Raw genomic sequence first — 15,760 nt, 5'->3', positions numbered from 1 at the left:
AAGATCTATCTCCCTAATCTGAAGTATAACCATCTTTTTCAGAACAGGTGAATCTGTCCAACTGCCACGGGAAGGAGGAGGGGGTCAGGCTGGAAGGCCCGGCCGCGACTCTGGCCCTCTGTGCACTCCTCCCATGACGTGCAGCACAGCAGTTCAGGGTCTTCTACCACTCTGCTCAGGCTGTCCTCACGAGCCTGGCCTGCTAAATCCTTTTCTGTAAGCACGCATCTGCCAGGTACCGCTGTCCTATCTTGGTCAGACGATTTGTTTAATTAGTTCTACTTTTCTTTAGATTTGGAATGATATCTCAGGCTATTATCAAATTCTATAAAAGATGGCTCATTTTAAGATCATAGACGAGTATAAATAAAATTCTTATGGTTAACCAACCATTGCTATAGTTCAAAAGCTCCAAGGAAAATCTTCCTTCCAATCACTGCCCCACACACAGAGAGACATGCAATACTTCCTATTCCCAGGTGGAGACAAATTCTTACACTGAGGTAACATACAGCGAAGCAAGATAACGTGAAAACATCTTCAAAGGCAGGGAAGTCTCCCTGCTGTGTTGCAGTCATTATCTTGCTCAAAATTAACCCATTTATCTCCACGTTTATCCCTGTGATGTATTTTGTATGATTCTCTCTGCAGTGTTAATAATTCAATTTTGTAAAATAATATTTTTAAAATAGCACATAGCTGCGTAACGTTTCATGAAGAAGTAACCTGCAGTTTCCTACATGCACCTAAGGCCTGCTCTAGGGCCAGAGAGAAGACAGTCAAAACGGTAAGTAATATGTCAGTATGACTGGACAGCAATTATTAGCAAACAGAGCTATTCTTTTGTTTATCCTCTGGTTCAACATGAGAAAAGAACTAGGAACACTAGTGTAAATTTTTAGGAATTTTTCTAACAGTCAAACTACACAGATTCTTATAGATGGCTGCCACAGGCAACGGACGGAAAGCAATATGTACACATGTACCATCTTCACAACCACGAACCCTTAAATAGATACACTCCACTATCCACAGGCTAGACTGTGAATTATTTTATATCTCACATAGGCTTCTACACCTCGCTCCTCACCTGCAAAAGCCCCCTATGCTTCAGTTCCAACCTCCTGAACATACCCAGATGCCAGCCCCTTCAAGCTTCCTTTGACCACTGTAAATCTCAGAAATCGCCCATCTTTTCTTGTTCCTGGAGCATTTCAACTGTATTTTTTATGTAGCATTTATCACCTACTACTTTCCATAGTTAGCTGTTGTTCAACATACATAAATCATAGGTATTGAGTTCTGTGTGGAAGACAAGCCCTACCACCACCCAGAAATGTTCCCATAAATTATCCCTTTTAGCCTAGTTTGTAGAATGAGTGTCTGGTCCATAGCCAAGCATTTAACTACACGCCACAGTTGCTCAATTATTTAGCTAAGTCTAAGTTCTTTGAGAACATGGATATTGTCCCCTGCTTTTTTTATCCTTTCAAAAACCATCAAACAAAGTGTCTATCACTATAGGCACTCAACTATATACTGGTTTGTTGAAATTAATAACGGTTCATTTAAACTTTAGGACAATGTTTTTATTTCATATATAATGAATATGCCAACAAGTGCTAACATTAAAAAATTATTAATCACTTTAAACTATAAACACTAAATATTTATAGGGTAATATTTATTTAAAACCAGTCTTTTAAGAACTCTAAAAACGGGGCTGGGGATTTAGCTCAGCGGCAAAGCGCCTGCCTGGCAAGCGCAAGGTAGTGAGTTCGGTTCCCGGTACCGGAGAAAAACCAAAAAAAAAAAGAACTCTAAAAACATGTACTGCGTTTATTTTGAAGATCAGGGAAAGCTGATCCCTTAAGCACATTTTTTGGTACTTTACTCAAAAGAGACCCAAGTGGTGTGAGCCTGCTGTGATATAAATACTATCTTAAACTCAATGAGATTAAGCTGACATTGCTAATTCTCAGTAGATAAAGCTATATTTCTCAAAACATACTAGACCCATTACTCTGATTTTTTTTTTGGTACCAGGAATTGAATTCGCAAGCTCACACTTCTCAGGCAAGAGCTGTGCCAGTAAGCTAAATCCCCAGACCTAGCCCCATTACTCTGATTCAAGTTTTCTCTATGAACTAGCCTCTTTACAGGTCTCCTTTCCAGCTAAGTACAGTTCATTCACTGGTTTACCAGTACTACTCAAAAGAATACCTCACTCCTCAGAACACTCCCTCAAAAGCCTCTCATGTTTTTGTTTTACTGCCTTGGCAGAGTTGTGAATTCCTGTCAATAATGTGCTGAAGGAATATGCATTCTCAGCTGCCCAGACCTCTGTCAGTGTGCTCTCAAGGATGGTAGCCGATGATGCAGCCGGCACCTCCCAAAGGCCCAGATTCTGCACACCCTGTGACATCCAGAACACCTCAAGGAGAGCCCTGCCAGGTTCAAGTCCTGTTCAGCCAGCTGCATCCTAGAACAGGGCTCCCCTTGCTTCTCCCCTAACTCGGGCTTTGTGAAGCAGCCCTCTCCTTCCTTCTCTACATACCTGCTTGTTGCTGTTTTGCTCACATTGATACCCTGGGAAGAATCAAGCTCAAGTCCCTATGGACAATTTTTTATCAGGTAACAATTCTAAAGTACCCTCCCCTCCTTTACGGCATGTTTGCCTTCTACACTTACTTACTAATGGGTTAAAAAGCTCCATGAAACAGAACTGACTGATAAAGATATGGGTCACACACACTCTCTTACTGCCCTGTGGTGCTAACAAGGAGATCGGAGCTTACGGACATCACCTCACATGAGCACAGTGGTGACAGAGCTGGTCCCCAACCCAGCCCCACGTGAGCCAACACTCAGGACATGCTCTCTCCAGCCCCATGTTCCATTCCTGCGTCCCCACCAACTACCGTAAATATGCCAAGTAAGAAAGTGAGAGAGCGAAGGCAGCCATCTCTCTTCCAAGGATACACCTGCCATTACAATAATCAAGCAAAAGATGGTAACGAACTGCAAACTGCAGTGACAAAGAATAAAATCATCAAATCATCAAATCACAACCCACCAGTTTTGTAATTTCTTTGTGAGTATTTTGGAGGCAGTGGAGGAAAGGTGGCTGTTCTTATAATAAAAGCACTTCATGAATCAAAAAGTACCCATATTTCATAAAACTCAAAATTTCTGAGATATTTAATTTACAATTTTAATCAATACACATTCCTAATTGAATATGTCATGAGAGAAGACTGAACATAGATTTTACAGATGTGATTAAATTGCACTTTCTCGTTGCTTATGGTGTTAACAAGTTTTAACTTCAGTACTTCAGTACGCTTTTTTAACTTCAGTACGCTTACTGAAGTTTAAGCATTAATGTTTTAAACTATGAGGTCTCACAGGTAACTAGATAACAGAACATTTCATGCACAATTTTCACTTGTGAAGAACAGATACAAGTGAAAATCAGAAGTATGACTCTAGGGGATATGATGGCAGGCTGCCGAGGTCCCCAGTCGTAAAGCCCTCATTGCCTTCATCAAAGGGAAGCACCTCACCTCATGTGAGTGAGGTTCACCTGAGCTCATCGTGTTCATGCCCCGAGGACTCCAAAGAGGGACGATGGGACAGGGCCTGTGTGCAATGAATGGCCCAGGCTTGGGTACGAACGCCTGGTCCCCTTGCATCAAGTCTGGGCAGTTCTGAAGGCCGCACCCTCCAGAGCTGCCTGTGGGATCTGTCCAGAGCTCTCTTAGAGTTCACCTTCTTCAGCCTCCTGCACCTTCTTCATTTCTCACAGGCATCATTCTGGGCCAGTATCACTGGGATACACAAAGCTCAGTCAACCACCCAAGCAGCCCAGCTACAGCAGTAACGACTGAAAGTACTGGCAAGGTAGTGCCCTTGAGTGGCAGTCCTGAAAATAAATGGGCAACTAGAAGTACAACCTGGGACAAGGCACTGGGAATGAGACCCTACAAGAACACCAGACAGAGACCTCAAGAAGGTGCTCAGCTGCACATCAGCCCCACCCCTGTTGCCTCATGCCATGTCCTGACACAACCCCTACATAAAAGGAGAAACTCTACAGCCACAAGTGTAGGCAGGTTAGTGAGGGAACTACAGTGAGAAACGATCCTCACAAGAAGGGAATCTTGTGAGTAACAAAGCATCAGAAAGACAGAATGCTCTTTTTAATCTTTGATTCCAAATAAATTTCCGTAGCACATACATGTAAATTAATACCTTAATCAATACAGTGTTTTTGTCTAAAATCTCTATTACAAAAGCCAGTAAAACAATAACAGCACAAAACATGATTTTCAAAAAATATCACTCCATGTTACTTAATCTGTTGAGTACTCTGCCCTACACAGTACTGCTTTTTCTTTTTTCCTCCATGAAAGGAAAATGGTATCATGAATTATTAGTTGATACCAACTATGGACAACTTAAATGAAAGCATTACTTCTTAATCTTGACCTCTCCAAAATACTCAACAGAAAACTTACTTACTAGGGAGGGAACTTTTCAAGGATTAGATGCTCCAGGCGACTGATTTTCAAACTGTATTCCATGCTCCTCCCCCGCCCCAATCTTCTGCACTCCCAGGGTTTCCTGCAGGTAACAGTTGGTTCTGCCTTTGTTTTATGTATTGAGTTTCTGTGAAAATTTTCAAATCTCTGCACAAGGCCAATGTTTTTCAAAGCAGAAATTCATCACAGAAAATACTCTTTCTGGTTATTTATGTGTAGTCTGTGTAATACATATACTCAGGTAAATATTTTGCAAAGAATACACTATTAAACATGTTTTAAATAAAATTTGGAAATAAAGGAAAAACATACTCATATGAAGCTATCTGCCTATATCAAAAAATTCCCAAAACCAATTTTTCCCAACAAAAAACTTTTGCTTTATATAGAAATCTGAGGACATTGTCTTTTCCAAGTGATCATTATTCAAATTACAATTATGCCATCCATGAATAAGATAAAGAGACTTAAAGGACTCTACTACAACTGGCCTACAGAGTTCCACCACAATTAACTCCAAAAAGGCACTGAAGCATTTTCAGGGAGATTTCCTGTGATTGAAGTTTAATCTTCAAGGGGGAACTACCTATACAGCTTCTTCACAGTTGGAAAACTTGAAAAATTGAGAGGCTTTCAAAAGTGAACATTTTCAAAGCAACTAAACATCCCAAAGGTAACATAAGTAACATGCAAGATGGAAAAAGGACACACAGACTTAAATATTAAAATAGAAACAGTAAATGGTCACATTCCTTCCAACTCCTAACATCTAAATAATGTTTATCTTCCTGATTCGCTAAGCAAAGACACTGACTTACAGGAACTGAGAAAAGCAAAGACACCTCATCTAATTCAAGTCTTTTTCAATGTACAATATCTTCCCCCAAAATGTTTACAGATTTAAGTCTCCTTAATTTAAGGAACACAATTAAGTGAGTTTTTTTGTTTCTGGTTGGAAAATCTTATCAGCGATCATGCAGTAGAAACATGCTAGTGGGCGTGAACCAAACAGTTCCTCCCTTCTAGAAGTTCACATATTAATGTATATTAAATATAATTGAGCCATTTTGGCATTAGATAACTTGTTCATTCCTTCAGGAAGTGAGATGTGAATTCTACTGTCGAACCAAAATAACATATTTGGTTTTAAGCAAACAGTTGCTCCTCCACCCCAAAAAGGAGGAAAGAGAAAGGGAGAGGAAGAAGGGACAGGATGGAAGGAGTGGGAGGGTGTCTGACAACCTGAGGAAGCCAGGCTTGTCTGTCCCAGCTACACACACTGTCAAATACCCTTTTCGCTTATACTGGCTTTCTGTTACTTAGAACAAAGAATCCTTACTTTTATAAAGTCTCCAAGGATAGCTTTCAAAACATTTCATGTACACATGTGCTTGCTCTCTCACATACATGTTACAGCACATTTGTGTATGTAAAACCTTACCAGGTGGTATGAGAACCATGTGTTTTGGGAGCAGAAATTGAGGCATTCATTTAATGACTGCCCAAAGCCATATATACACTTAAGAGTATCACCGGGAGTGAAAACTTAGTACTCAGGCACAAAAACCTGTGCTCTTCAATGCTTTGCAACACTGAACAAACGATCTAATGAGAAAGTACTGAAACCTATGGCTCACTCGTTATTTTTCTCTTAAGACAGAAGATGCTAACGTATGAGTTGATTTTCAAAAAACCCACAGTATCCAGGTTATGCAAGTATCCAGGTTAAAGTGCAGCGCTGGCACTCTGCAACAAGTCAGTGGGTTTGGAGCTACAGTTTTGGCACCCGTCTCTAAAAGGTTTGCCATCGCTGCTACATATACCCTAAATAAAGCCACACTTCTTACTGCTACATGCTAGTCTAGCAAAGCCTCTCAGCTCTGTAAGGAAAATTTCACCAAGTCCAAACGCTGAGCCCGTCCTTCATTTTTCTACAACCATCCAGGAAAACTGCTTTCATGAGTTCAGACCTCTTCATAGCTTACGGCACGTCCGCTTACCCGTCACCCAACTCACTCTTTACAGAGTAAATCTGGAAGTTTCTTTACTTGTTGTGTTTGTGCCAAGTCTGGGAAAGAAAGATTGAAGGTTCCATCTGAATTCTGTGAGCCCAGCAATTAACACTGGCATATGGCCCTTACAGGGGAGAAGTATTCTGCATTTATGTTCAAACTCCCATTCTACTACACACAGACAATGACATCAAGTTCAGGCTTCAAGAAATTCTTAGATCAAAAAATATTTTTTCGTAAAGATATTAAAACCAAAGGGATTATGAACGTTTGTACAGCACCTAAGAGTTTACTTTTACACACACTATAACACAGACCCTCCTAGAAATCCCCACAGTTAACAGAGAATAAATCACCCTCCACTTGGCAGTTAGAGAAACTCATGATGAAAGCAGTATAGTGATTTGCCCTGAGTCATTCAGCTAGAAAGTGACAGATTGGGATTCTAAAACAAGTCTTCCAGCTCCAAAGTCAATATTCATTCCAAGAAAATAAATACTTTACCACTGGCTGCCAAAGTAGTTTTCTATCTGCTTACTCTAAGGATTTTTTTCCCTCAAACCTTTATGCCAGAAATGTTTAAATAAATCATCAGCCCCTCGTAAGTGCCTTCAATACAAACCTGTGTTCGTGAACTCTTGCTCGGCAAATCTGCCACATGGAGTGACTAGAAATGTGTCTCGGGGCTTCTGCCTGGAGCTGTACACACTCAGGTATCTCAGGAAACTTGGTATCCTTAATAGTTACATTTCAGACAAGACTCTTTATAGAATGTCCTATGTCTCCTTGCCTGCCCTGAGACTGATTAAAAACAACTGAACACTCTCCTGCTTCTATTTAAGAACTAGTTACAGGCAATCAAGGCTACAGCCAGACCCCATGTGCCGTACACTGATGGTGCCAGGGGGAAAAACCACGGATCTCGACTTCAAGGCCCCCGCACACAGACTGCAGGGGAGAGGGAAGGTCAGAGGAGGCTGCGGTCACAAGCCCGGGTAAGACGCAAGAACAGACGTCCAAGGTCGGGGCCGAACAAGGTCCAGATGGTCCTCAGGCAAAATCTAGGGGTACACAGGCAGGTTAGGGCAGCACAGACCTAGAGGTAAGGAACGATTCACCAGCAGTCCTTGCTGACATTATACCCAGACCCTGGCGCCTGAGTGTGGACCGGAAGAACAGGCAGGAGTAGACGTGAAACGCCAGCACCCAAGGCTAAGAAGAAGGAAATACACGCAGACGGAACAGATATGTCAAGCACAGAGGAAGCCACCCACTATAGAAAAGTAAAAGCAACTGTCCCAGAGTGAAGTGCAGATGCATCTCAACACAAGGACAATCAGAAAAGGAAACCAATACACACATTCTCCCGCCTTCACACAGAACCTGTGTCAGTTACCCAGTCATCCTCTCAGTGACTCTGACACAGATCACAGGTCCTGAGCACGGACGATCACTCTGGCTAACCCTGTGCTTTGGGACTGAGGAAACTGGGGTCCACAGAAGTACGGTGTCCCAGGCTGGAAAGGTTAGAGGCAGAATAAGCACCAGAGCCCTACTCACAGGCCCTCAGAAACCAGGACTCTGCCCCATCCACCGCCTGTCTTCCCATACTCATTCACATGACTGTGTGTTCCTTCTACCATGTTTCAAAGCTCAATTTAAATATATTATAACGGCTCCTAAAATGAATTTTAATGATAATAAAGCTTACCTCAAAATTATTTATACTCTAGTAATATAATCTTTCATAAATCTACTGGGAAATATCCTAACAGCCATTTATATCCCTCTTTATCTGCAGTAGTTACCCTAGAAAATGGAATGTAGATTAGTTGCCGTAACTCACTGCTGTTTTATTATTTTATCATTATAAATAATGGTCAAGGTTAAAGATAATAGTGGTAATATAAATCTAATCTAACACATATAATGAAGTCTATATGCTTAATAACTAATAATTGACTACTGAAAATATATGTTGAGAGAACAAATACTTTGAAAATGCACATAATTATTCTCACTCATAAGTAGTGATACTCTTTCTCAAAGACACAAGACTCTAGAATCAATCTTACCTCTGACCAGAACAATCTTTCCTAAATGAACTTCAAGAGATAACATCAATTTGTTCCTGACAGACGAAAACCAATCATCTTTCTTTATAAGAAAGCAGAATTCATCAAAACTCCAAATATGGTACTAAAAACTCAAACTAATGCCATTAATTAATTTCCAACAAATCTCTAGAAAAGTGTTGCTGCTAACTTTTCGTATTCCTTAAGCAAACTATGGAATATAGCTAGACTTCACAACACCCTGAGTTCATCCATTTCACTTCACAGTATCCACATTCCAGTGAGCATCAGAAAAAGCCCTGAGATAACTATGCAACCAAGGAACTTCCCTGAACCCCAGCAGTTTCTTAAAGCCCTTCTCCTAGTCTCCCATGTCAAAGGTTCTAAAGGGTACATTCAACAGACTTTACACTGGTGGTAAAGAAACGGAACAAACCACAGCAGGACCTTACGCAGGTGTTCCCAACTAGCCCACCATGATGTCCTGTCAGGAAAGCCTCTGGGTCCTAAACCACCTATTACAATGTTGGAATTTGATTGGTTCCATTAAAAAAGCAGAATGCCAGAACTTTTCCAATGAAATATGCAAGTAAAGTATTTTTAAAGTAAGTTTAACAGCTCCCCACTAACTGTTTGCAGATCACAAAACTCCACAGAAAATCAGGGACCATCTAGATCTCTATCATATGTCCTTCCAATTAAATGTTCACTTGTTTTGTCATTAGGAACTTTGCTATATTCAGTTTCTTTACAGAAAGCTTACAACTTCATACTTCACCAAATGCTAAAACCTTAAGGGGAAGTAATGATAAGAAGGGAATTAATACTGAGCATTGTGATCAGAAGATTTTTTTTTTTTCTGGTCTTTTTGAGACAGGGTTTCACTCTGCAGTTCAGGCTGGCATTGAACTCACTTTGTAGCCCAGAGGATCTTGAAAGAGGCTCTTACCTTCAAAAGGTAGGTAAGAGAGCAGGCTGGCACATGCACCTGTGGAACCTTCTACTGTATCATGTTCACATCCATCAGAAACCTTGTATTTCCAAGGTTGTTAGGGAGATGACTTACTTGAGCTGGTATTTACAGCTAGTATTTAAGCTCTCTTAAAACTACAACAATGAAGCCACATGTTGTGGAACATGCCTGTAACCCCAACACCCAAGAGGTGGAGGCAGGAGATCACTATGAGTTCAAGACCAGCCTGAACTAAAAAACACTGACTGACCACAAAGCATATCAGCATGAATGTACCTAATAATTACAAATGGGTGACAAATGTAGAACAAAATGCAACTTTTAAAAAGTCACATCTTAAAACCATTGCTCAGAAAGATGGGGGAGAGGCTCACAAAAACAGGGAACAGCAAGTGTAAATGCCTATCAGCATTGTCAGTGGTAATACTCACCTCCCACCTCAGTCATCTAAAGAGCACTAAGAGGCCTCCTAAGTCGTCCCTTTTCTCTCCCTCCAGAGACCCCACCCCGCACATTAGATGGAATTTGTCATTTAATTAAAGGAGGAGGGACCAAAAGACGAGTAAGATTGTCAATTTTCCAATTTTTTCCAGGAAGTCAACTTTCATTCCTACACCATCTCACACATAACCCCCCAACAAATGTTCAAAGAAGTAAAGACACCTAACAATCTCTTTAAGACTAAAACTATCTACCAATCCATGGTCCACAAAATGCTCTGCAGAGAACTTCAGATATACACAAGCCAATAGCTTCTCAGTAAAACCCTGGTAAGTATCACAAGCAAAACTTTACTCACAACTCACACAAATCTGCATATACCAAATCAAAGAACTCTCTTTGATATGTGCACAATGCTTGTATTTCAAAACTCAAAAGCAAATTACTATTTCAGAAATGACTTACCAAGACTTGGGCTCTCCAAAATGGAGATAATTAATGCTGTAGAGGTCCATATCCTCGGTGTGCCATGCGAATGTGGTCTTCCACATGCCAAAATAGAGATAGGGGGTATTTACACCCTCGATGGAAATACCACACTCCTCTTCCACCACATCCAAGACTGTATTTAGGCGAGCTATGTTCCACTCATCCACACCCTGGACCAGGAAAGGGGGAGAAAGAGAAATCAAATGTCAATAAATAAAGATAGCCTGTACTGATGATCACTATCTGCCAATTATTACAACATATATTTTAATCCACTGAAAAAATGAAAACTGCAGCAATCACTCAAGAGCCATGCAGACATCCGTTATTATTAATACAAAAGTTATTACCACTATAACGTAGTATATAATTATCAGTATAAAATTATATCAGGTAACTTCCTGATTCCAAATGGAAATACATAAAAGTTAAGCACCCACTTCACACTTGCTACTAGCAAAAAGTCATTAATTCAAAGCAGAGGATTCAGTGTGCGATTTCCATTTTGGCCAATCTTTTAGTCTGGGGGCTTTGGGGTTTATTTGTCCATTGCTTTTTGCATGTCAACATCAAACTTCATCTCAAGAAACCAACAGCAAAAGCTATCTTCTGACATCCTTCTCTCCTCTACAACCATTTAAATTAGAGTGTATGATAAATTCTTCCCTAAAAATTCTACTCTACTTATTGGAAAAGCTCCTAGCACTATTCTAACCCATAGACCATTGTGCTCATAGTGATCCTTCAATTAACTGAACATTAACCTCATACAGTATTTTGAGGAGAAAATGTAAACACATAATTTCTGCTAAAAATACATATCCAAACTCTGGTAAAATTGCTGGAATAATACAATTTTATGTAACATAACCTGGGTGGTGACAGGAGAGACAAAGAAGGTTAGAATCCCTGTTCTAAGTTAAAGTGATAGGACATGATTCTTGTTTGATTAGAATGTACTGATTTAATACACGCATACTCTTCTCATAATCAGAGTCTAAATACCTAAAGCTGGGCCTGGTGGTGCATGCCTGTAATCCCAGCACTTGGGAGTCTGAGGCAGGAAGATCACCATGAGTCTGAGGCCAGCCTGGATTATATAATGAATTTAAGGCTAGCCAGAACTGCATATCAAGTCCCTGTCTCAAAAAAATAAATCTAAATTTCCGAGACTGAGCAAATTCCTATGCAGAGAAACTCCAATGCCCTAAAACCTATGTCAGCTTCCTCATGGTGCTATTACAGCGTGGTATTAAATTCTGTTATGTGTTCTTAAAAGGCCTTTCCAGTAACTACACCAGTGACCTGGCATATGACCACTTCTGATATTTCTCTTACACACTGAAGGACTTTCAGGTTTGTCTGTTTTCACTTTGCTCTTTAAATGATTCCCTAATAAGTGTACTACTCTTACTTCTTCAAACTTTGAGTCAGAAAAATGATTGACAGAGCAGAGGATATAATTTAAATGAAGCAGAGGATATAATTTAATCAGTAAACTCCCCCCAAAGTAGCCACTCTATCTACAATTTTAGCTCTTACTGGGAAGTCTGTAATTTGAAAACTGGTCAGAGCAAGAAGAGTGAGTATCCTTTAAGATACAAGGTTCCAATTTAGGAGTCCTCACAAAAGTTCAATTGAATTTTGTAAAATATTTCATCTCACTCTATTTATAGTGATGAAGTCTCTTAACTCTGGTCCAATCAGGTTTCAGTCCCCTCACTCTAATAATAGAATCCTATTTAAAACTCATTACCGAAGCAATGAGTCTGGAGTAATAAATGAGTACCATAATATAGAAACCATTTTTAAAATGAGCAAGCTTGCAAATTTACACACACACAATTCCACTGAAATTCCTATAGGCGAACATATCTGAATTTTATTTCTGTCTGGCGTTATCTTTCCAAAGTGATCAAGGCTAAATCCCTAGAGAACAGAACTCAGGGCACGTGCTGAGCGCCAAATATTTCTTCACAAATCTCTGAGGGTTCTAGGGTCCTCCCAGGGTTTCTCAGAGTATTAAATATGCTAATCTGGAAAATAAAATGTACAAATTCTTAAAACAAAGGTAATACACATTCCCCTAGACAATCTAACTGGAACATCTTCCCCAAAACAAATGTTAAACATTGAGAAGTGACACTAAAACGCTTTGAATTTCTCCCCACTAAAGAGCAAATAACACTTCTATAGCAGCTTTTTCTGCACAAGGGAAGGTTGCCAGAATGCTGAACATTAATGCTAAAATAATTTAGCATTAGTAATAATTTCAATTAAAGAATTACGCAAATATTAAGAATAATCAGTATTAACACAGCAAGATAAATCTTACTTCTGCAAAGCTGGATGTGGTGGCGCACACCAGTAATCCCAGCACTCCAGACGCAGAGGCAGGAGGATTTCAGAGAGTTCAAGGCCAGCCTGAACTACATAGAGAGACCCTGTCTCAAAAATCACTGCTTCAAACTCACTTCTCCAGTCTTTGTTCTCTAATATTAACTAAGCTGACTAACTGCTCCCAAGGTCCAGCTCCACGGAAGCTTTCTGTAAGGATGCCAGGTCTCCCTCACTCACACAGACGAGGAGTACACCTAGCTTACGGTTTGCGCAGTGTACACCAAATGACACCTTTTTATCCTACAATATATACGCACTAAGATATTTAAAACAATCCCATAAAACAAACAGTATCATACCCAAATGAACAAATGAAGAAATTAGTACTCCAGATAGGCAGTAAATGATAATGATTAACTCGTAGCTATCTGACTCTTAAATCTTCATTTTTAAACTCTACTTTTGCAGTCCTGATCCTCTCCTTTTAAAATATTACTTGTCGTTGTCTTCTCTCAGGATCAGTTGTCAAGAGACAAGCAAGAAGCTAAAATTTAGAGGTGGCAAACCCAGAAAGCTGTGACAGCCCTCGCACCAAGGGGTACGGCCATCCTACACACACACACACACACACACACACACACACACACACACGGTAAAATGTTTCACTTGAGGACTGGTACCGTAACAGGACTGGTTCAGTGTACAAGCAGTCTCCAGAAAGTGCCCCGCTACAAACAAGCCCCATAACGAACAGTGATACACCACTCAAAACTAAAGTCAAGTCTGCAAACCATCTCCACACCAGCCCAAGCCCACACACAAATGCCTCTTCTCCATTCTGCCCTCTAACAAAGCTCCTCCATATGATGTTCAGCAGGGGCACGGAGTTACAGTCCCCTGACCCACAGTGGGCTGATATTGTCTCCCTCACCCCCACACCTTCGCCCTAGTCAACCAAGACTGTACTGCCCCATTTGTCTACGTATTCTGCATCTGTGTTCTGAACTCATCACTGTACCATGATTCATGCACACATATGTAACTAAGACATTTACTAGGCATCTTTCCTTTGAATCACGGTACCTTCCTCTTATCAGGAATCAGACGTCAGTCCAAAGGAAGCCCTAAGTCTTCAATACCACAGACAGAGCTGCAAGGCCCTGGCCATCCTGGAGTCCCTCTACACTGCTAGGGCTCAGTCACCAGAAAACCGAAGGGTGCCACTGACGCAGCGTGCGTTTTAGGAAACCTGCCACACAGTAAGCCTTCCTTACCTAACACATAAGAGTGATGCAAACACTGTATTAGCCCAATTCTTCCCAAATATGTCCAATGTAACATTAGTCCTACCGGATGCCATAGTCAAAAACCTTCAGCCTCCTTTTCTCTTCCTGTTAGTCACAGTGCTAACAGGTACCTGAAAGGCTCTAAGATGTCCTACTGTGCAGGCCCTACACATTCAGCAACCCTGTTTAAGCCTGCTTGAGTCCACACTGCCCAAATATTATTTTACAATGGACTCTTGTTTGTATGATACATTTACATCCTATTACACAGGACTGTACAGAAGAATGTGCTACAAAAAATGCTATGATACATGGTTCCCTAAACGCATTAGCCTAACTGTAACTCAGCAGTAAGATAGAAATAATTCTGGACCATATCTGAGGTGACACTTCAGAACCAAGGGGAATATGAACAGGTGGCCAAATACGTTCACTTCTATTGTCATAATACATGTATGTAATTTGATTATGTCCCCTAAAAGTACAAGGGTAGTGTAAATTAAATGCAATTAAAACATAAAAGGTACTTCTAAATGAAGACAGACTAAAATTAAAATTAGCACGAAAAAAGAGAAGACATGATCAAACTTCACAAAACTATCAAATATACTAATAAACACAGCATGAACTTTAAAAACACACACAGATGATGGCACATCCACCAGACTACAGAAAAGGTTAAGACAAAAGCTTGACAATTAGTAAACTTATGAAAATCACATTTAGCAGACATACTCTTTCTGTCCTCGCTCAACGAACAGTAAAATGGAACGAAGAATCTGAGTCTCAAAGAGCAGCCTAGTACTAGAATACACCGCACTGGAGTTCAAAGTTCTGCAGTCACATGCGGATTCTACCGCCTGGCAGTTACAGAATCGGAGGTTCTCCCAGAGGCTCTTCGTGACAGTGGGGCTATGACTGATACCCAAACAGGACACAACAGACTTGGCCACCCTGTAAGCACTGTGGTAAAGATCCCACCTCTCACCGGAACTGCTTTCAAAACACTACCCCTTCACAGCAGGACTGCCGTCCCGAGGCCTCCAAGGTTGCCTTCCACAGAGAACAGTGGTAAAGACAGAACTTCCAAGTTTATGTTAAAACAAACTTTTGAAAACGTGTCTTCTAACTGAAATTTTAATTTTAAAAAGCTGGGGTGACATAAAAAGAGTAAGTTATGTATGTACATGTACCAACTCCCCACAACGAATGCAATCATTATGAACTACAAACGTATACTAATAAACATTAAAATTTGAAAAACTAAAAAGCTGGGGTAGTTTTCAGCTTCTGGTATCCCCTGGTGCTCACGGCCCACCAGCCCTCGGGGGTGCTTACCAAAGAGCACATCGGAAGTGAAGAGCGAGCGACAGAACAGGAGTTACAAACTCGCATGGCAAAGAAGGCGGGTAATCACAGTAAAGGAAGCAGGCAGGTGAACGGCAAAAACGGAGTACACCGGAAACAATCTACCACCCTGTCCAACGGGGGCAGCGCAGACTCAGTTCCCGCCTACTGCTGTCACTGGGATGCTTCCAGACCTTCCAAAATTTTAAGTGCAGCATGAAATTCAAATGTTTGGTGACAGAAACTAATTCTT

At 40.7% G+C, this 15,760-nt stretch overlaps 1 protein-coding gene across 1 annotated transcript in view; it reads right to left on the bottom strand.

Annotated features, from left to right (window-relative positions):
• The window catches only part of Kdm4c (lysine (K)-specific demethylase 4C), a 354,066-nt gene that overhangs the window by 264,451 nt on the left and 73,855 nt on the right, over window positions 1-15,760 (bottom strand). Inside the window, exon 5 of the mRNA XM_005388674.2 lies at window positions 10,511-10,704. Coding sequence (XP_005388731.1) covers window positions 10,511-10,704 — 194 coding nt within the window. The remainder of the gene's footprint in view (window positions 1-10,510; window positions 10,705-15,760) is intronic.

This window comes from Chinchilla lanigera, unplaced genomic scaffold (genome assembly GCF_000276665.1).
Source record: "Chinchilla lanigera isolate Chin_1 unplaced genomic scaffold, ChiLan1.0 scaffold00033, whole genome shotgun sequence".
NCBI lineage: Eukaryota > Metazoa > Chordata > Mammalia > Rodentia > Chinchillidae > Chinchilla > Chinchilla lanigera.
Note: the sequence above shows the minus strand (reverse complement) of the source record. Positions and strands in the feature narration are given on the sequence as shown.